The sequence below is a fragment of the Panthera pardus genome, unplaced genomic scaffold (assembly GCF_024362965.1).
Source record: "Panthera pardus isolate Hobbes unplaced genomic scaffold, ASM2436296v1 HiC_scaffold_17, whole genome shotgun sequence".
Taxonomy (NCBI): Eukaryota; Metazoa; Chordata; class Mammalia; order Carnivora; family Felidae; genus Panthera; species Panthera pardus.
In genome coordinates this window covers 40,677,440-40,700,046 of record NW_026526732.1, presented here as the reverse complement: position 1 = coordinate 40,700,046, position 22,607 = coordinate 40,677,440, and the positions used below count along the sequence as shown (strand labels likewise).

Here is a 22,607-nt window from a genome sequence, read left to right as displayed (position 1 = left end):
ATGTAAATGAATTTGAAAATTATCCTTCCCCAGTTGAGCCTTCAGATGGGACTGCAGCTTTGTCTAACAAATTAATTACAGTCTTGTGAGAGACTGTGAAGCAGAGAACTGAGCTAAGCCATGCCCAGATTTTTGAGACACAAAAGCTGAGATAATAAATGTGTGTTGACTTAAGTTTCTAAATTTGTGGTAATTTTTTCACACCAATAAATAATTAGTACAGGATTAAATAGATATTTGTTGAAGGAATAATTGATGCTTGAAGACCTTTATTAACTTTGGAAAGAATACTAGATTTACACTCAGTTCACCTGGGATTTTGCCTTAGTTCAATTACATACTAGTTATGCGAATTGGCCAAATTGTTTTTTCCTCCCTGGAGGTCAGTTTCTTCATCTGTTAAGTTAGGTAATTAAGTGAGACGATATCTAACATCCCTACCAGCTTCAAGATTTCATATACATTTGAATTTATTTTCATTCAAATCTGTCAAACAGAAGAGAACCAAATAGAATAAAATAATACAAATTTAGTTATAAATTTCATCCCGAGACTAAATTCATGCTACCTTCTAGGAAACAAAGTCTTGGTTTATAATCCATCTATCTTTAATACACTGATATTTGGTTATCTCATGAAAAATATTTAGTAAAAAATATATCTGCCTCAAATATTTAAATATTTTGCATTGTGTAGATAAACACCTTGAATTTTGAAAGTAGATTCCAATGTTTATTTAAATGATTAGTCCCTTGAAAATACTGAATTGAGATTTCTAAAAATTATTGTTCACAAAATGCGTGCATTTTAAAACAAGAAAAAGGAATTTAAATTTAGGAGATAAGATTGAACTATCACTTAGAATCCATATTTGTTTAACATCAAACAATTGGCAAATAAATTTAGCATAATATATTTATAATTTAATATTTATGTAATCCTCCAAAATACATAACATTACATTGATATTCTAATTGATTTGGGGGGGAGTATATTATTAAGATACTTCGATGGCTTCGATGGCTTAAAATATCAATCAAGATATATGCATTACCTTTATTCTTGAAAAAAACAAATCCTGAATTTGAAATTTCTAAAATGAATCCAAAGTGTACTACTGGTCAAAAGCTATAAGCCAAATATATTGTGCCAGCTTCCCATTGCTATAGTAACAAATAACCACAAACTTAGCTGCTTAACATAATATCCATTTAATATCTCCCAATTTCCAAAGTTCAAAAGTCTTGGCACAATGTGGCTCAAGTAGGTTTTCTGCTTAGGGTGCACAAGGCTAAAATCAAATTGCCAGCAGGGTTGCATTATTTACTGGAATTCAACATGTTGGCAAAATTCTTCTCCCACTGTCCACGTGCTCCCCTCAAGTTTCAAGCTAGCAATGGGTGGCAAGTCCTTCTCACACTTCAAATCACTCTTTCTCTTCTGTCACATGTCTATGCTTTAAAGATTTGTGAGATTACATTTAGCCTACCTGGATAATCCAGGATAATCTCCCTATTTTAGAGAAAACTACTTCCAAAAGTCTCTTGCCATGTAATGTAACATATCCATGAGGATGACCGCAAGTGGTAAAGTTCTTGGGGTTCCAAATTCTTCCTACCACATATGGGAATACTCTTCATCATTTTCTAACATTTCCAGATGCTCTATTATTTTAAGTATTTAGTTTTATTATTCTTTTTTATTATTCTTTATTATTCAATTTAAATGTAAGGCCAAATTAATTTTTATGTACAGGAAATGTTGAATGCATATAATCAGCCAGCTACCTGACACCCAAAATATAATCTTTTAAAGTTTATTTACTTATTTTGAGAGAGAGAGAACACAAGCAGGAGAGGGGTGGTTAGAGAGGGAAAGAGAGAGAGAGAATCCCAAGCAGGCTCTGCGCTGTCAGTACAGAGCTGGACATGGGGCCTAAACTCATGAACTGTGAGATCATGACCTAAGCCAAAACCAAGAGTTGGACTCTTTACTGACTGAGCCACCCAGGTACCCCACAAAGTGTAATCTTTTAAAGTAAAAAGAATGATTATATAAACTATAAAAGGAAAAGTTACCTTTTGCCACTGTCTTTGTTTCTGGTTTTTCTTTTTTCTCAATTTTTTCCTTGTGAGTTGCTTAAACAGAAAAAATTTATATTAGTACACACCTTAAATAGATTTCAAGACCAAGCTTTCTCTTTATCTCAGCTTTATAGCCACCAAATTATGTACGATTTTGAAGATTGATGATATTAATGAGCCTGATTTAGAAATAAAAAATTACCAATATAATAACAACTATATAAAATCCAATTTAAAAGACTTGGCATAAAGATTTAGAAAGCATTTTGAAAGCTAACCTCACTCTCCTTTTTAAAGTTATTATTCTAAGTAGATTAAGTTTTCAAGAAAGATAAACAGAGAGCAGTTTTATAATAATTTGTCAAAAGATATTATATTATTGTGATGAAACACTTTCTTTATGATTAATTAAAATAAATATTTCAATCAGAATTAGAGCTTGGATTAAAAGCAGTGTTTCTCAACAAGGACATAATTGACATTTGGGGAAAAAATCATTTCTTACTATAAGGGACTGTCTTATGCGTTGAAAAATGCTTAGCATCTCTGGTCCCTGCTAACCAAATGTCCTCCACTCCAATGACATTTTGACAGCCAAAAAGTTGTTTTTGTTTTTGTTTTTGTTTTTTTACCCAAGTAAGCCCTAAGAAATGGCATCTTTGGTAGAGAACGACCAAAAAAAAATCATAAATTATATAATCATAAATGATTACTGATCGAGTGCAGCTTCTTAAACGAATAGTATTTGACATACTTGAAACATTATACCTTCTCACTGTTTATGTAACAAATTAGTAAATCAATATAAATTTATTTTCCTAGCTTCTATGAAGTAAAGGTGCTCTGAGACATACAGGAGTTTGTGCAGGTTAGTCATAATTCATTAATCTGTGTAATTTGGTATTTTCCCAAATCACCACACAATTTACAGCATTTATGTATTATTTATTGGAGAATAATGGGAATTAAAGAAATTATAGAAAATTAAATGAAAAAAATAAGAGATTTAATTAAACAGGTGGGTTAAAGAACCAAATTATTCACATTAAAAATGAGAGTCCCAATTATTTCCATTTCTCCAACTATATAATAAGAACATTAATGTCCATCAGCTTTACTTGTAGTATAAAAGACAAAATGTGCTTCAATATGTATTTTACAAACTATTGTTTTAAAACACAGTTGATAAACAGTTTCTCCAGAATCTTGGAGAGATAAGACAAATCTCACAGAAAGCTTCACGCACGATGCTCAGTTGAAGACCAAGTGACCCCTGCCGTTGCAAGTTCACCGAGAGAGAGCAGATGACTCCCCTTCCAGGGTTTCAGCCTTTCTGCCTCTCAGCCTGCTCCACAGCCATTCCCACTACGATTTGGGATTGTGGGGAAGAGCCTGGACAGTGTTAGCTGAAGGAGCATGATGCCAAGCCAAGAAAGGCCCAATTCACAGAAGGACATGGGGCTGCAGTGTAATGACTTACTTCATAAAAAGCAAACTCCTTTAATTGGTATATAATGAAGTAAAGGACACTTACAATAAAGTATTTTATTCTCCTTTCCAATATGAAAATTTCCTGTAATGTTTCTAATTCAAGAGTGACAAATTCTTGATTATTTTGTAATACAAATATTTAGCTACTGTGAAAGTTGAAAAAACTCATATGAAATATCAGATTATTTCATTTAGTCAGAGTATATAGAACCTAATGCCAATAATTCCGCATAACTTAACAGCAGAAGGGAAATAGACACCTGTTTCTAGAACAAAGAAGGTGGCTGTATTGCAATTCGTGTATATCATCACTAAGTAAACACTAATAAACTAATAACTATTTAATTCAAAATTTTAAATATGAGTATAGAATAAAGAAGATTGAAACATGTTCCCATGGATCTGATTCCTAAAATATTATAAAACATTCTATCTGACTGGAATGTTGCACAGGAAATAGCACAGCAGTCTATGAATATTGTGGACATATGAATCAGCTGAAATCTAGCACAAAGATCCTAGACATGATCCACTCTAACACAAGAGCAACAAAAAAATGAAATTAGAGATTTATTTCACATCATACATTGAAATGGATTTTTTGATGATTTAAGGTTACATGTGAAATATGAAACTAAATTTAAAAACTTGAGGAAATATTAGCAACTGTTGAATTAATTTTTGAATGAAGATCCAAAAACAGAAACACCAAAATAAAATAAAACATATTTAGCCATATAAAAAGTCAAGAATATAAACACACACACACACACACACACACACACACACACACGTATATACACATATATGCATTCACACATATCCACTCACACAGAAATCCTGAAATTAACTATGAAACCTGAGGAAAATATTTGAAAAAGTGACAGACCAGGAAAATATACCCAAATGACATGCACACATATCATCAGGAGAAATGAGTAATAAGTGTGAATATTTACATAAGAAAAATATATTATTAAAATCATTCTTAAATCCTGAAATCTACAAATAATAAGTAGCTAAAAGATATAGTGGAAGAAAATATCTCCATTTACTCATTTTTTAAATTATGTTTTTTAATGTTTATTTTTGAGAGAGAGACAGACAGACAGAGCGAGCATGGGAGGGGCAGAGAGAGACAGAGACACAGAATCGGAAGCAGGATCCAAGCTCTGAGCTGTCAGCACAGAGCATGACATGGGGCTCGAATCCACGAACCGTGAGATCATGACCTGACATGAAATCGGACACTTAACTGACTCAACCATCCAAGCACCCCAAGAAAGTACCTCCATTTCAATACCATGAAGCTTTTATTTTAAAATGAGGAAAATACCAGGGTGCCTGGGTGGCTCAGTCAGTTAAGCATCCGACTTCAGCTTAGGTCATGATCTCTCAGTTTTGTGGGTTCAAGCCCTGTATCAGGCTCTGTGCTGACAGCTCAGAGCCTGGAGCCTGCTTCTGATTTTGTGTCTCCCTCTCTCTCTGCTTGTCTCTCCCCTCTCAAAAATAAATAAACATTAAAAAAAAATGAGGAAAATACCTATTTACTGATACAGAAAGGTCTTTAAGATATATTATTAAATTATAAAAGCCAGAATATAGGACACATTATATTTTGTGTAAAAAGTGGAGAAACAGTAAGCTATATTCTCTTATAAATGCATATTGAAGTTCTGAAAGATGCACATAAAACCCATAAAAGGGGTTTTCTGTGTGTACGTGTGGGTAGGATAGAATGCTACTGGAGGGCTGGGAACCAGGCGGGAGGAAGCTTTTCATAATGTATCTTTACCTACTGAACAATGAGTCTATATTGCAGATTCTAAACAAATACATAAAAATTAATTTTTTTAAATTCCAGTCTTATAAGTAATTAAAGAATGCAAGTTAAAATAATGAGTATACTATCTCGCCTACCAAATTGAAAAAATATTTTGTGAAATAATATCTTCACTGTTAGCTAAAGCAGTCTCACAACTGCCAGGGGAAAAATGAATACATTTCTAGAAAGTAAATTGGTAGCCAAGTTGGAGTCTCAAATATTTTATTTACTTCAGCCTATGAATTACTCTTTATAGATTCAATTCTAAGGACAATATCAAAATATAATTTTAAAAATAAAATCTTACATAAAGAAGAAGAGGTCAAAGAGGGAGGAACCAGTGTGTAAGGACAGCAGTAAGAACAATTCCATACCTTTCTTTTCAGCTTTTTCTTTTTCTTTTGGTTTTTCTTTGTGTGTAACTGGAAAGAAATAGACAATATTTTTCACTTAAATAAAGAGAATAAATAACAAGATGTTTGCATGGCAATTTTTGATGTCAAAAACTTGTCTGCTGCTTTTGAAAATCTTTTTTAACTGGAACGAAGTTTTACATAGTTAGATGTTTAAATATTAAGATAATTATAAATTTTTTATTTCTATTTTTATTTCATACCCAAGCACAAACTTGTACAAAAACCAGGTGTGATTGCAAAAGTAAGAATACACCTCAGCTTTTTCAAATCTTTAACTTCAATTTAAGTAGAAAACTTTAAAAACTTATGCTATATGCCAGAGGATCCTAGCTCAATACGAGAGAAACACTAAAATATAAGGACAGAAATGCAGAGAGATAATTTTCTGAATCTGATGCAAAGTATAATCAAACTAAATTGCATATGTTACTCTTCTACAGAAACGTTCCCCACCCAAAATTTTTGAAAATATTCTGGTATGAGATTAGAATGACACCCAATCCCCTTACAGAAAACTACATTTAATTTACTCTGAGCTGAGATCCAATTAATTAATACAGGAGAGCTCAAATTTAAGTCAAAAATTTTCCCCATAATTTAGTCGTAACTCATTAATGGCACATCCAATTGTCAGTCTAGAAACGTGGGAGTCATCTAGGATTCATCTTTTATTTTCCACTTCTGTTCATTTGCCAAACTCTTTCAATCTACCTTTCAATATACCTCTTGCCCAACTTTTTTTTTTATCCAATATTGCATTCTCTACTTGTCCTTTATTTACACAAAAATATAGAAGCACATGCTATGTGCTAAAGACTGGCAAGATAGACTCTATCCCTGTCATTGTGATGTCAACAAGTGGATGAATAATGGAGGCTAAACAAATAACTGCAAAGGTAGTTAATTGCAGTTGGTATAAATGCAGAAAAAATGTAGGGTGGCATTCAGAGACCTACAGTAGCCTGTGTATTACAGGAGTATCCCTTAGTAGAAGTGACATTTAAGAATGTGAAGATGAGAAGAAATTAACCTAGTAAGGGAGTTGGGAGGAGAGAGACCATTTCAAAATTTGGAGCAGAATGCCCTTCTTGGTATATCAGTATTACAAATATTATTATAATAACATTAACTATTCTCTTGAACCTTTAGATTTAGATCTTTTTCTCTCAGAGTAACCTTTCTTTTTTTTTTTTTTTTTAATTTTTTTTAAAGTTTATTTATTTTTGAGACAGAGAGAGACACAGCATGAACGGGGGAGGGGCAGAGAGAGAGGGAGACACAGAATCGGAAGCAAGCTCCAGGCTCTGAGCCATCAGCCCAGAGCCCGAAGCGGGGCTCGAACTCGCCGACCGCAAGATCGTGACCTGAGCTGAAGTCGGATGCTTAACCAACTGAGCCACCCAGGCGCCCCTCAGAGTAACCTTTCTAACAGGAAATTCTGATTATACTTTTGACCTGTTACAAATATTAGTATCTCCCTCATGGCTTAACATGGTATCTATTACATAGTAGGTGCTATATGAAATATAAAAATGTTATTGCTCTAATGATTTGACATTTACATGTCAATCTCATCCTATCTACTTGAATTTCCCCTTGAACTTTACATTCCACTCATATCAAAACAAGTGCAGCTGCAAGCATGCCCTCCCCTCTACCTGCCTGTGCCTTGTACTCGAATCCCCACTCTCACACTTCCTCTTGTCAATGCACCTTTTCAGTCCTGACACAGTTGTTCCTCCTTGTAAAGTGTTCTTTGATCTCTACTTATTTTATACACCAACTGAACCATGTGCATAATTCCATTTTAGCAATCAAATAATAATACTGCCAATGTCAGGACAACTGAGTGGTTCAGTTGGTTGAGCTTCTGACTCTTGATTTCCGCTCAAGTCATGATCTCACTGTTCATGAGATCAAGCCCCACATTGGGCTCTGAGCTGACAGCGTGGAGCCTGCTTGGGATTCTCTCTCTCTCTCTCTCTCTCTCTCTCTTTCCCCCTCTCTTTCTCTCCTTCTTCCCCACTCACGCTCTCTCCCTCTCTCTCAAAATAAATAAATAAATAAATAAATAAATAAATAAATAAATAAACAAACAAACTTTAAAAAATATTGCCATCGTCCATATATCTGACTTCCTAGTAAGTGAAATCTCTTTAAAGACTATAGCATGTTATTTTATTTTTGTACCCTTGGCTGATCACTTGTCTGCCCCATAGTGGAGTTTTAATAGACTTTTTTGGAGTAAGCCAAATTCTAAAACATTATAAGAAAAACTGCTTTCATCTTCTAGTACAATTCTATTTATTAATGATATGGTATAGATATTATAAGCACTGCTTGTGTTTGGCCATTTAAAAATTTTCTAATTTATCAAAATTTCTTAAATAATTAAACCCCAGTGAGAAACGGGAAAAAATACACCTTAGAACATCTAGACATTATTTTTCCTTACATTTAATAGTCCTTTTAGGTGTTTCTGAGTTACTAAGTTCAATATAAATATCTCACAAAAGAAAGAGAGGACATCAGCATTCACACATGACCACAAATAGCTTATATTGGTTCTTTTGGACCACTATTAATTAAGCTAAAAACTAAAAGAGAATCTTGGCAAAAACAAAGCCTCTTTTAAAAGTTCTCTAGAGGGAACCAAGTTTGCATGAGATAAGCTGTGCTTTTGGAACCTGATTGGCAAGATTCTCAAGAGAACACCTAATCTGTGTCTCTGCTCCTGTGAAGGACCAGACCTCACCCACCTTGGACAGCTGGTTGTCCATTCCACTAAAGGATTTTCTGGCTGATGTGTGCACAGGCATAAATGGAAGAATTAATACAAAATCAAAAGAGCAAGGGGGCTGAATTCAGACTCAAATTAGCATAGTAATGCCTCGTTCCTGTTACCCTGGGGGAAAATCTGGTTCCTCACAGTCTAAGTTTTGATTTACAGACACAGTCCTGTATGCTGAAATTTCATTATCCCCCTCAGAAATGGTACCATAACATTGCTCAGTGAAACAGCTGGACCCCTGTGCTCTGGGGAGCTGTTCAAAATGGCAGACAGCCAGTAAAGCTTCTTGGATGAAAACTTCAAACTTTGGCAAGACTGAGCTCAAATACCAAGTTTAAAGTTTCTTTTATCAAAACAATGCAACCATCAGTAACTGACTTAATAATCACTCTAAGATTAAAAAAATAATTTTCTACAAAAACTGTGTTTACTTGTGTACCTCTTTGCTTAGACACTACAAACTGACAGTTTTCAAATGGAAGAAAAAAGTATCTTCCTTTCACCAGCTCTGTTTGGCAAGTTACATCTTAGCTAGGACAGTTTTAGCTCAGGACAAAATAAGCTTGTTGCACCTGCTGGAGCTTAATTTGCTTGTCATCCTTATTTACAAGAAACAAAAGTCTCTTCGGTATACTGATAATTAAAAACAAATGGAATCCACCAGTTGGAATGGCCCTGATGTTTGGCATCAGAGCTGGCATGGCCCTGCTGTTCCTGCACTTGCCCAGACTCTGACCTTTCCCTGACCAGAACATTCAGCTCAACTTAACTCTGCAGCAGCCTCTCGCCCACCCCATGTGGTCCCTCTCCAGCATTCTGCAAGCTGTGCTCTGTGCTTTTACAGAGTGTGGCCCTGGCAACCTGCCGGACAAGCCCTGTGTCCTTTTCTGAATGTACCAGAGCTCACAGTGCACCTGACTCTGAGGTTCTTATCAGGCAAACCCTCCCCAGGGGCCAAATCTGTAAGGATTCAGTGCCAGGCTGCCCGAGTCCTTTTGCTGATCTCTCTGTTCTCAGTTGGAAAAAATCAAAAGTTTGGTGCAAAATTTTTTTCAGTACTGATGTGCCTAGGCTTTAGTCAACACTAAATAGTGTCAGATATACTCTTGGTTAGTATGTATGTCTCTGTATGTATGTATTTATCTATTTATTTTGTAACTAATCTGTAGAATTTCCATTCTGTGTTAAGGCAAGATGATCTACACATTCTAAGTTGTAATGATGGACTCAATAGAAAAGCACTCCTGAGTAGAGAAACTTGTCAAAGATTATATTACTCATTTTTCCTAAAGGACAAATTTATCATTTTTTATTTAAAATAAGCACACAATTTTAGAGCTGATAGGAGCAGTTAGCCTGAACTTCTTTGTCCCTGGATAAGAAAACACTGCCTCAAAAGAGGCTATGGCAGAGAAGAATAAGAATACAGTGTGATCAAATTGCCAAACTAGTACTCTTCCCCCAACTATGCTACCTTGTCCATGCAGGTCCTGTGCAGACTAGAAACTTGTTCTTATGACCCAAAGTGTGCTGGTTGGACTCTCCGAGCTTGTTACCTACAACCAGTCCTGCAATAATGTACATGCTTCTTTTTCATAATAAAATTACATTTATTTATGCATTAAAGTGCAGATTAGGCAAATTGCCCCAAATTACAAATATCATCTGATAAATGCTCTAAATCACAAAGTATATATTTAAATTCCAAAATATTGGTTTTACTGTGAATTCTGATTTAATTGTATGGGTAATTTCCCCTTCACCTGGGGCTCCAGAACTGTAATCACTTCCTCAAAAGTGAGCAATCACTATGGAGGAGGTGATGCATAGATATTTGTAGAAATCTCATTTCCAGGTTTATCTTTCACAGCTGTCAGAGAGAAAAAAGAAAATATATTTTGTACTTTAAAGAGTCAATTAAGTATGACTGAGAGAAGGCAAAAATAAAAGTTTATACAATATAGGCTGACTAAATTAGTTTGTGGTCTTTGAGAGCATTTTTATAAAGGGCTCCAGGATATTTAGATACATTTTAATGTCCTGTCCTCTTTGGCTTTTGAGCCTCATCTTCAGCAAAATCCTTTGCCAGCCTCTGGTTCCAGTCCTATAATTATTTCCCAGAAACAACCCTAAACCAGTCAATCAGGATTATTATTCTAAATTACCCTTTCAAAAAAATGTTCTTCTGACCGCATGTGATACTGACCGCATTGGTTTGCATAGTCTCAAAAGATGTATTGGAGTCCTAATCCGGTACCTGAGAATGTGACCTTAGAGTTGGAAATAGAGTCTTTATAGAGGTAATGAAGTTAAAATGAAGTCATTACGGTGGTCTTTAATTCAATATTATGGGTGTCCTTATGAAAAGGGAAAATTTGGACACAGAGACAGATATGCACAGAAGGAAAAAGCAGAGATGTAGGGAGAACACCACTTGAAGATGAAGGCAGAGATTGGAGAGATTGGAGTGGTCCATCTAAAAGCCAAAGATTGCCAGCCAATCACCAGGAGCTAGGAGAAGCATGGAATAGCTTCTTTGCAGCTCTCTGAGATAATCAATCCTTCTGAAAAGTCATGTGACTTTAGAGACAATATATAGGTACTATATTTTTCAACTGATCATTAACAAATAAATTTAATTAACATGTGTAACTGTGAGAGTATAAATTTCTGTTATTTTAAGCCACCCAGTTTTTGATACTTTGTTAACGGAGCCCTAGGAAACTAATACTAATACTAATCATTGGGGTTCTCTGGTGTCTTTTAAGTAAGTTCTCACCTGGTTCCTTGAATGGCCCTTGGCCTAGCTCTTATATATTCCATTTTAGGTTCCAGAGTGCACATCTAAATCCTAAGTCATCCACTCCTCTAAGGCTTTACCAAAAAACTGCATTCAGACTTACTCAGCAATCGAGAAAGGCGGTTATCTCCTCCAGGATGTCTCTTTGTAGAATACTCACTAAATGGTGGTATAAGTGTGTTTTAGATCTCTCATTGGACTAGGCCTTATTCATCGCTAAATTTTTAGTGCTCAGTATGGTGTTTGGCACAAAGTAAGTGCTGTGAATAAATTAATGTGCATTATTGCCTAATGGCTATGGTCAGTTTTTCCATTTATAGTATCTGCCTGCCAGGATATACCTGTTTCCACTGGTTGGCCCACCTTGATGTTGACCATTCATCGGCACACACTTCTGCCATGTGAACTTCTTCCCCATTCCTGAGGTCAGTTCTTTACCCAAACACTAAACAACTCGGGTTGATGTAGCAAATACCTATTGTTCTGAATGCCTAAAAACCTTCTTTTGTCTGGGAGCCATCTTGGATAAAGTTCTCTGATCTGGTTGTAGGTTTACCAACTGGATTCCAGTCTCTTATGGTTTATTCTCTGAGTAAATTGACATGTTTAATAGTTAAATAAAAGCCTAAATGTTATCTGAAAATAACAATAAAATTTTCCATCCCCCAAAAATCCCAAGGCAATATGCAATAAAAAAACACAACTAAATGAAAGAAAAAAATGTGAGGAAAATAAAAAATATATTAGTGTTTATCTTCGGATAAGTGGTTTGTGGTTGTCTTTCTTTCTTTCTTTCTTTCTTTTTTTTGCATTTTTCAAATTGTCAAAATTAATCTGTATAACTTTTTTTATTTTTTTTTACACTTATTCATTTTTGAGAGAGAGAGAGACAGAGTTTGAGCAGGGAAGGGGCAGAGAGAGAGAGGTAGACACAGAATCCAAAGCAGGCTCCAGGCTCCAAGCTGTCAGCACAAAGCCCGACGCAGGGCTCAAACTCACAAACCATGAGATCATGACCTGAGCTGAAGTCGGATGCTCAACCGACTGAGCCACCCAGGTGCCCCAATCTGTATAATTTAAAAACAATTTTTTTTAATCTTTATTTATTTTTGAGAGAGAGAGAGGCAGAGTGCAAGTGGGGGAGGAACAGAGAGAGGGAGACACAGAATCCGAAGCAGGCTCCAGGCTCCCAGCTGTCAGCACAGAGCCCGATGCGGGACTTGAACTCATAAACAGTGAGATCATGACCCAAGCCAAATTTGGACGCTTAACCAACTGAGCCACCAAGGTGCCCCTAATCTGTATAATTTAATCTATTTTATTATATTATAAATTTTATTGTGTTTCCTAATTACATGTTATAGACTGTCTTTGTTTTAATATGGAACTTACTATCAAATTCTTCAATTGCTTCTGACCAAATAAAATTGACAATAGCCCAATTAAAGCTGAATAATGATATATATTTGAAATTAAACATAAAAAATGTTCAAGGAAAAAATAGGAGTCAAGTAGAGATCAACAAAATAGATAAAATGAATACTTCATTAATTAACTCATTCATTATTTCCATGTTTGTTGAGTTTGTTTCTTGTGTTGGTCACTTTGCTAAATGTTCAAGTCATTTTTAATATGATATAAGCACACAAATTCAGAGCTGGTAGAAATCTAACAGACCATTGAGCTTGAATCATAAGAGTAAATGTCAAAAATGACTTAGAACATATATGAAGACGAACATAGTTCTTGATCTCAATGAGTTAGATCAATGTAACCCAAATAAAAAATTGGTGTCAAAATGTTTCATAGTGTGAAGTCAGGGGTATAAAAGTAGCATGGAGAAAATGCCAAAATGGTCCCAGAGTGAGGGACAGCAGAGAAGGCCTATTAAAGGAACTGACAGTCCTTCCGAGAATCAAAGAAATGAATGGAAGACTTGTCAAGTCACTGCACAAGATGGGACGGCAGGCCAGAGAGAACAGTGCACACAGAAGCACAGAGCTGAGAGATGGCAGAGGGCCTGCTTAGGGAGTGCCCAACAGTGCAGGCTGCCTACCGCAAAGATGATGTTGGTGGGTCTGGGTGTCATGGGAGGGCAACAGGGGCAGAGTTGAGAGTTTAAAGTGTTGAGGAGGAGGTTGCGAACCGGGAAAGTATGTGGGAAAGTACACAAAACTGGACATTTGTAGGGTCATCACTGATTTTATGAAAAGAGTCTTCTATGCCACGGTAGAAAATGTGGCTTTTATCTCTAAGAGACTGTAATGGCAAAGGATGGATTTAAGCCTGTTAGTAGCATGATTAACATGAATGTGAGGGGTAATTCAGTGAAATTCACTGTCCTAATCTAACTGAGAAATGATTGTGGAGGAGATAACAGTGGGAGAGAAGAAGTGAGAGTAGGATACATTATAATAAAGAAGGAGTAGGACAAGGGGCTGAGCAGGACTGCTCTTCATATTGAAAAAGACCAAGATGTCTATGGAAGGACTATAACTCAAATGCCTTCTGCAATGAGACAGACCATGTCTACTCCAGGAGTGATGACAGAGAATGGTAAAGACTTTGGTAAACCATAGATGCAGGCCTCACCCCAAGACAGCCAGTTATACATTGTTTTAAAATACAGCCTGGTCAGTGGAAAGCTCTGTGGACTGTACTTGAACTCTAGGCCATGAGTTTAATTGACAGTGATTCTAACCTTGGTGAGTCATTCAAGTCTTTAGAAGAGCTTGACTCAAACCCTTGTCTTACCTTCCAAACATTAATGATCCCAAAATGGAGTATGCAATGGATATATATTTTAAAAATTATTCAGATGATTCTAAAATCCATCAAGTCCACGCCACCACTGGCAACAATAACCCCTAGTTCTGCAGCTTGAATAGCCTGAGTGGATAGTGATACCTATTATGGTGACCAATAACACAGAGGCATGAAGACATTTTGTGCAAAGGAACTTAATACTAACTTCAAACACACTAAGTGAAAGAAGTGTGTTAGTTACCTGTGTTAAGTCAGATGAGAGTTGTGGAGGAGAATCCAGGGGCTTTTCATATTTTACTTCTTCAGTCATTTTGAGTATCAAAATTAATTAACCACTTGGGCTCTTAAATTAATCAATGTTTTAAATGAAATGTGAAGAGATTATTCAATATAAAAATACTTAGGGTATTCAGGTCATTCTCAGATTTCTGATTTAAAGTACATGCAACTGAGTATGAATTTTTAATAAGGAACTTATACAATCTAAGGAAATTATGGCACTGTCTTGGCCACACATAAACTTTATCCTACTGCTAAAGTGACTAAACTCTTCACATAGCCTCATCAGGAAAAAATTAAAAACAAGCGAACGAAAAAACATCTGGCTTCCTAAAATAAACCAAAATAATAGAATTATTCTAACTAGTTCTGGTATCCTAAATAATGAAACATGAATATTTCCCCCAAATCCAAATTCTCTAACAATAATAATTATACAACTTACTTTCAGTATGCTGATAGCTAAAGATTTATAAAAACTCTAATGACAATGTTGCTACCATAAATTTGGTAAACTCTGCCATTCTGTGATTCCTATCTTTAAACACATATATTTTGTATTTAGCTATCAGTCTTCTCTGAAATCTGACCTGTTTGTACTCTTGTTAAAGAGTAGCTGAGTGGGGTGATTTAAATAATAGCCCCCTAAAATATAGCCATGTCTTAATCCCTGGAATCTGTGAATGTTACCATATACGGCTAAAAGGGATTTAGCAATGTAATTAAGTCAAAGATCTTCAAATAGGGAAATTATCATGAATTATCTAGGTGAGCCTTGCATGTAACCCCATGTATCCCTATAATAGGGAGGCAGAGGAAGATTTGAAGACAGAGGAGAAGGCACTGTGATCACAGAGGCAGAGATTGATGAATCTGCAAACCAGAGAAGTACAGCAGGCCTAGAAGCTGGAAGAGGCAAGGAACAGATTCTCCTCTAGAGCCCCCCTGAGCTAGTTTGGCCCTGCTGACAACTTGATTTGGTCCCAGTGAAACTAATTTTAGATTTTTGGCCTCTAGAAGATAATAAATTTCTATTGTTTTTAAGACAGACACTTTTGATAATCTGTTACAGCAGCCACAGGAAACTAATACACTCATGATGTGCCATTTGGCATTTCTACAAGGAAATAAGGACTGTCAGGTCTCATTTCTCATTTTGCTAAGTGTAGAAATAATGGTGGGGAAATTTAGAGGTGGATATTGTTTATTAAGTATATGGTGCCTGCTTTGCAGGTAAGCCATCAAGCAGGACAACTCCAGGTTATATGATGCACAGACAGATGGGGAGGGAACAGAAATGAGTCATAACTGGTAGATATTTGGAAGTACAAGCATTTCAGTCAAGTTGATCAGCAGATTACAAGGTCCTAAACATGGGGATTCAGAGAAAAAGTCAAGATCCTTCAGCTGTGAGAAATTCTACTACAGACATTTAGACATAGTGGAACAAAAAAAGAAGGAAAATGCAATGGAGGGTATACTGGGAAAGCCACATCTTCTTAAATTAGAAAAATCTGAGGTGACAACTTGGGTCTATAAATTAATAAACATGAATCATTGAGAAAATCATTGGGTTCAGATAAACCACAGTATTCTCAGTTTTAAATGGGATTATATCTATCATGTTATATTGTTCCATAGTGAAACATTAGAAACCATAGGTTAAGTATAGTATTTGTTTCATAGTAGATAAATGCTTATATGAGATTTTTAAAAAGGGAATCACAAATACAGGGGTGAAATGGCAATAAAGGTGGTTGAATGTTGTGTTACAGAATTGTGAGATGACAGATATTAAGATCCTTCAGTCTATAATCAGATGGATATCAGGTGGTCCCAGATATAGGATGAGAAGTAATGTACATAAGAAACCTGCAAGAGATTGTCACTGACCTAATCGGTAGTGATCAAGAAGAATAGTGAATTGACTGATAGTTACTGTTTAAAATTTGCCAAGAATTATTTGAATAATTTCATATATACATTTCCTAATCATTTAATCTTTACAACTATATTATACTCATTTTATATATGATAAAATAGAGGCAATGAAAAATTAATTAACCTGGTTACATACATTAATTAGCAAGGTTACATAGGCAGTAGTTACTAGATTTGGATTATTTTTTTTAATTTTTTAAATGTTTATTTATTTATTTTGAGAGAGAGGGAGAGAGAGAATCCCAAGCAGGCTCTGTGCTGTCATCCTAGAGCCTGATGTGGGGCTCAAACTCATGAGCCATGAGATCAAGACCTGAGACATGAGCCATGAGATCAAGCGTCCATTAGGAGTTGGACGCTTAACTGACTGAGCTACCCAGATGCCTCTAGATTTGGATTCTGACTCAGATTGGTTAATTCAACACATTTCTAAAAGTAGAAGAAAATAATGATGGCATCCTTCTTTGTCAAAATCATATACTGTGCTCCTAGCTTATTTATTGAAAACACATTTGTGAGTGTTTATCATGAGCCAGGGAAATGGTCTTTAACAATCATGACCAGGACCTTTTATTTAGAACAAATAGCACTAGTTTCTGTAATTCCCTGTAGTGAATGTATATACTTTCTTTTAAGACATATGTGCACATAGTTATTTATACCCTCAAAGGATACCCAAACTGTGGACTGCTAGATGTGACTGATCACTATTTCTTATCATTTGACATGTGGCTCTGCATTCCATAATGGTCATCCAGTCATTTGAAATACTCATAGACTATGGTTCCTAGACTGCCTTACTCACCTCTATCTGGAAATTAGTTCATATAGGTTAGACGAAAATATATTCCAAAATATTTGGCTTTAAATATGAATGTATTCTGGGGGCACTTGGGTGGCTGTCAGTTGAGTGTTCGACTTCAGCTCAGGTCACGATCTCACGCTTTGTAGGTTGGAGCTCTGATTCGGGCTCTGTGCTGACAGCTCAGAGTCTGGAACCTGCTTCGGACCCTGTGTCTCCCTCCCTCTCTTGCTGCCCCTCCTCCATTTGCGTTCTGTTTCTCTCTGTCTCTCAAAAATAAATAAACGTTAAAAAATTTTAACAACAAAAATAAACAAATATGAATGTACCATAAGACCCTTTTGACCTATAAAATCTTTCATTAGAAACTATCACCCTGGAATGGAATCAATGTTCTTCAAGCTAACTTCTGCCACAGCAAAATATTCAGTGCCCACAACAACTCTGGCATGATGGTATTCTGCTTGCTCACCAGGTACATTTATATCAGCAACAACTTGGTGAATGGCATTTTAGTAATCCAGGAAAGTTAAATTAGGATTTAAAGTTTCTTCTAAGCAAATGTATTGTTCCGCTATTACTATATTAATTCAATATAAGGTCACAAGTATAGACATTACTGTGATCATATTTATAAAATAAATTGCAACTTCTTGTATATAGAAAAAACCAAGATTAATTTAAATGTAGACATTCACTAACATGTCAGAGTTTATACATTAAAATCAAAATGAGTACTTATTGCCAGATTAAGAATTAAAGGGCTTGCTTCTCAGTTCCTTGAAACTGTTGCATTTTCCCTAAGAAAAACATCCGACAAAATAAACACAGGGACAAACTAGGAATAAAAGTTACTGTAGCCCCATGAATTAAAATCATTTAGATAATGTGGAAGGCTATAAAATTAATAATTTTCTATGAAAAGAAGTGGGAATTGAAACTGATCCGTTAACAATTTAAAAATGAATTAGCATATTTATATAGAAGTATTTTGGAAATGTATATTATCTAGGATTAAATATTCTATGGTTTTCTGTATTCTATTTGATGAGTAAATCATCTACATGTAGATTTCCAGGGCTTTCCAAAAGACTTCACACTCCTTAAACCTTTTCAAATACCATATGAATCCCTTAAAGGAAAAAACAAAGAGAGAGACAAAAAGATGTGATTTAGCTTCTATCACCACTAACACTTTTATTTCCCCTAGCCTCACCAGCTTTCACCAGCTTCTTATTTATGTATTTATTTATTTGTTGCCAGCTTTTTAGACTCAGACATTTCCTGGCTTGTCTATAACCATCACAGGCTACTATTACCTTGAACATATTGTATCTTTTCTTATAAGACTTCAAATATTTTCATAAGAATTGAAATTCCTAACTCTCCATCACATATAACCATAACTGATACGAAATGTGGCATGCAGAAAACATATTTATCTACATCTGTGAAGTTATAAAAACACACTTATTTTCACTGAACTACCTGGAAATAAAAAAAACAGGCATTATTCTACCTGGATGAGGAAACCAAGCAGTGAAACAGAATCTTTTGTTCATATTCATGCAGGAAAAAAATGTGGAAAAAAGAAACTACCTCTAAAACCCTTGGAAGTCTCAAACAGTTGAAGCTCCATTTTCTCTTTCTTGAGAAATATTCACTTTCCAAAATATATTTGGTCTATTTGGGGAATATATTCAGGTACTAATCTCTAACCCAGTCTTTGAGAAATTTATTTTAAACTTCTGCCAAATTCACTGTTTTAATTATGCAAGACTCACTAGTTTAATAAGCCCACTCTACAGCCCACTGCTCAAAGTCTTTAACAGCAGGATTCTAATAGAGCCAGGTCCAACATGCAAATGGTGCCATCTGTATCACCACATCCACTCCAGCAGCACAGCTATTAAATTAATAGTACAGTCTGCAAGATAAAACAGCAGAGATTCCCATCATGTGGAACCAGTTGAGTTTCTGTTTAACCTCCAGCAGATTGAAACACATAGCCAGTTCAGTCATGGCTAGCTTAGTTAATCCATGCCCAAGAGCTGTGTCCAATTTCCCTGACCAAAGGAATGAAGAACCAAAAAAGGAAAGGGAACGGTAAGAAGACATTAGTTTCCTAAGTACAAATATAAATAGGTTTCAATTGAGTAAGCTTCCATGTCCCTGATTGTATAAGGATTGGCTGACCAGTCTGGAATGAATTCAAACATTAGGATTGAAGACATAATATCTGCTGAATGATTTAAGCTCTTCACAAAAAGGAAGTACAGGAAGTATACTAAAACCGGCATTTTAACATAGATTGACATATTGGTATCCTTTAAGGTTAAGTAGAACTTCTATTACATGAAACTTCACTATTTGCAACTTTGCCATTTACTGCAGATAGTTTTACCTTAGACAGCTTTGACATAATAAATACTAGACAAGATTCAATTTCTATCCCAGAAAAATTATTTCATTTTCTTCCCTTATCACACAAATACAGTAATTATAAGGTTTTAATTTTTGCCCTAACTCACCTAAAAAACACACGAGATTGATCATTGGGGAAACCTGGGCATATTTAGAAATATATCCCTTTGAAAGCTTCCTAGAAGTTTCTTTAAAGTTTTATGGCTACAAGGCCACTCCTGGAAAAGTGATGCTTGATAAAATGAGCAAGACAATGTTCGCCATTATTAATATGCCTCTAATGCAAGATTGCAGTTACTGGATTCATTTAAGTTGAAAGGGATATTAATCAACATGTTGTCACTGTCCATGCACCCCTTGAGGCTGGTAAGAAAGTTGTGGGGCCGTAGCAGTCAGCAGTGAGCCAATAAAATGACTGCATTTCTGTGCCAAAGATTTTAAAGGTTCTAAGTGGCATAAAAAATTCAAGGTTAAAAAAAATTTGAACTCTGACTAATTACAGTAACTTATTCACAGAAGAAAAAATGTTTGCTAGTAAGTCAAAAATTATATTCACAGTACTATCTCAGTAAGTAAAAACTGGTTGTAAGTCATTTAAAGATTGTCACATGTTTGATTCCAATTATTAAATATTACATATATATTTATACCTGAAGTTAACTGAGAAATAAAGGTGTTCATCTAAACACTACCAAAAATGTTACAACAAGAGAACACTCAACATGAAAATTTTTGTTCCTCCTGTTTGAATACACAAAATATGTATCCTAAACAAAAAAAGAAGAAGAAACACAATATTAAACATTTACCTTTAGGTACTATTTTCCTTTCAGGTTTCTCCTGCTTTTCAGTCTTGTCTTTGTGTATTTCTAGAAAAACATAGAATTTATATTTTAAAGACTATTTTTGAAAATATACAATATATAAACTATAACTGTGATCTAAACTTTAAAATTCCACCATGAAGTCTAAGGTATAGGCATCTAAATGGAAAAAGTCACTGTAAAATGTTGCTACATAAATCACTCACTTATTGAAATAAGGGAAAAAATGAATTTACCTCAAAATTAGTGCTATTTGAAAAAGCTTAAAAGCTTGCATCAATGAGGATATGTTGTCACTGTTTTCAGTGCTAAAATTGATCACAAACTATAATTATGTTTTATTTCAATTACTCTCAATACAATTAAGAATCCTTAGTAAGAATGCCATTTAGATTGAGGAAGATTTCATTTTTACATATTAAATTAAGAATTTGTGAAATGAACTGTAACTACCTAATAGGAAATATATCTCAGAAGTATTGAGTCTAAGTTATGTTTATAATCAGAATTTGGCATTGCATTTAACCCATAATTACTGCATGCAGATATGACACATTTCATGGAATAAGTCGGTCGTTACATTTTTTTCTAAATATCAGATTTTAACAAATATATTTAATTTGCTGCTAGCTTCAGTATACATACATTGCCAAGGCTTAGAAGATAAAGTTAATTCTGAATTTGCAGTTAATTTGGATGGAACTAAATTAGATATTAGAGTTTACAAATATGATTACTACCTCTGAAAAGTGACTTAGTCTTAATACCATGGTTTCTCTTTGAAAAATGCTAATGAGATTTACTTATTTATTTATCACAACTTTATTTCACAGATGATCTGAGATGGTGCTAATTACTGTACACATTTTAAATTCTCTGTTTGTAAATGTGAATTTTCATTTTTGTAATTTTTCCAGAAGTCTAAAATCAAGACCAACCATAGGAAAATCCTAAGTATCTTCGGGAAAAACAATTAGTGATTTTCACCTGTTAAGGAGGTAATTATCACTGTGAAAATGTCCTCTCTTTGTTTATTCCATGAATCCATCATCACACTATATTCGGGGCCACCCCTTTACCCTTATCCCATCCCTGGCTTTGATATGGCAATGGAGATACAAAAGAGTTAAGATACTTTATCTCATCCCTGGTAAAATTTCTCCAAGTTTCAAAGAAAGATCTTCAAAGACCACAGGAAACTTACATTTGCTTGTCTGTCTCACCATTTTTTAAAAAAATCTGTTCTCCATAGGTCTCCAAATCTTACTCCAAGTGTGTGTGTGTGTGTGTGTGTGTGTGTGTGTGTGTGCGCGTGTGTGTGTGTGTGTGTTCAGATATCTGTTGGCCAGTTATCATCAGTCCTTTTTAAGGTGGGTGAATCATTATTTGGGGGTGGAATAGGTTATTCTGTGCAATCTATGATATTTAGCAGCAACCCTGGCTTCTCCTGCTAAATGTATGTGGTAGTTCCATCCCCTGTCATGAAAAATGAAAATGTCTTTAGACATTGAAAAATGTCTATAAAAAATGTCTTTAGACATTGCCAAATGCATTCTGTAGGGCAAAAGGAGCCCTAAAGAATGTGTTCAGATGACTCAGGACAGTATTTATTTTGATTACCTTGTGCTTTTGGTTTCTTAGTATTTCTCTAATTATGAAAGAAGAATAGTGTTGCACTATACTAAATTATCATATAGAGGTATATGTGTAGAAAATTTTCATCTGTGTTCAGTTTGCAAAAGCAAAATAAAGTTGCGTCTTATCGGCTATAGGCAATAAAACTACCATAAACCTTATTTAACACACACAAAGAATTTACATTTTTAGAACTGTCTAAACATATGAGATAACCTACTTAATCACTGTTACTTTGGACCTGCACTGCCTGGCAATAGCCACAGGACTCATGTGGATGTTAAAGACAGGGTATGAGATTAGTCTAACATTGAGATGTGATGTAAGTGTAAGTACATACTGGATTATGAAGATTTAGTATAAAAAAAGATGTACAATATCTCATTAATGATTTTATATTAATAACATATTGGGATGATATGATTTGGGGCATATTTAGTGTGATCATTTTATTTGTGTGGCAACTTGGGCAGACTACTATTCCAAGTCATTCAAATGAACACTAATCTAGGATTTGCTGTGAAGGTAT

General features: G+C 35.0%; 1 protein-coding gene across 1 annotated transcript in view; it reads right to left on the bottom strand.

The window, feature by feature from the left end:
* TRDN (triadin) overlaps positions 1–22,607 on the bottom strand; it is a 388,796-nt gene that overhangs the window by 277,405 nt on the left and 88,784 nt on the right. Inside the window, exons 5-7 of the mRNA XM_053904527.1 lie at positions 20,429–20,488; positions 5,775–5,822; positions 2,079–2,138 (exon numbers count right to left, since the gene is read on the bottom strand). Coding sequence (XP_053760502.1) covers positions 2,079–2,138; positions 5,775–5,822; positions 20,429–20,488 — 168 coding nt within the window. The remainder of the gene's footprint in view (positions 1–2,078; positions 2,139–5,774; positions 5,823–20,428; positions 20,489–22,607) is intronic.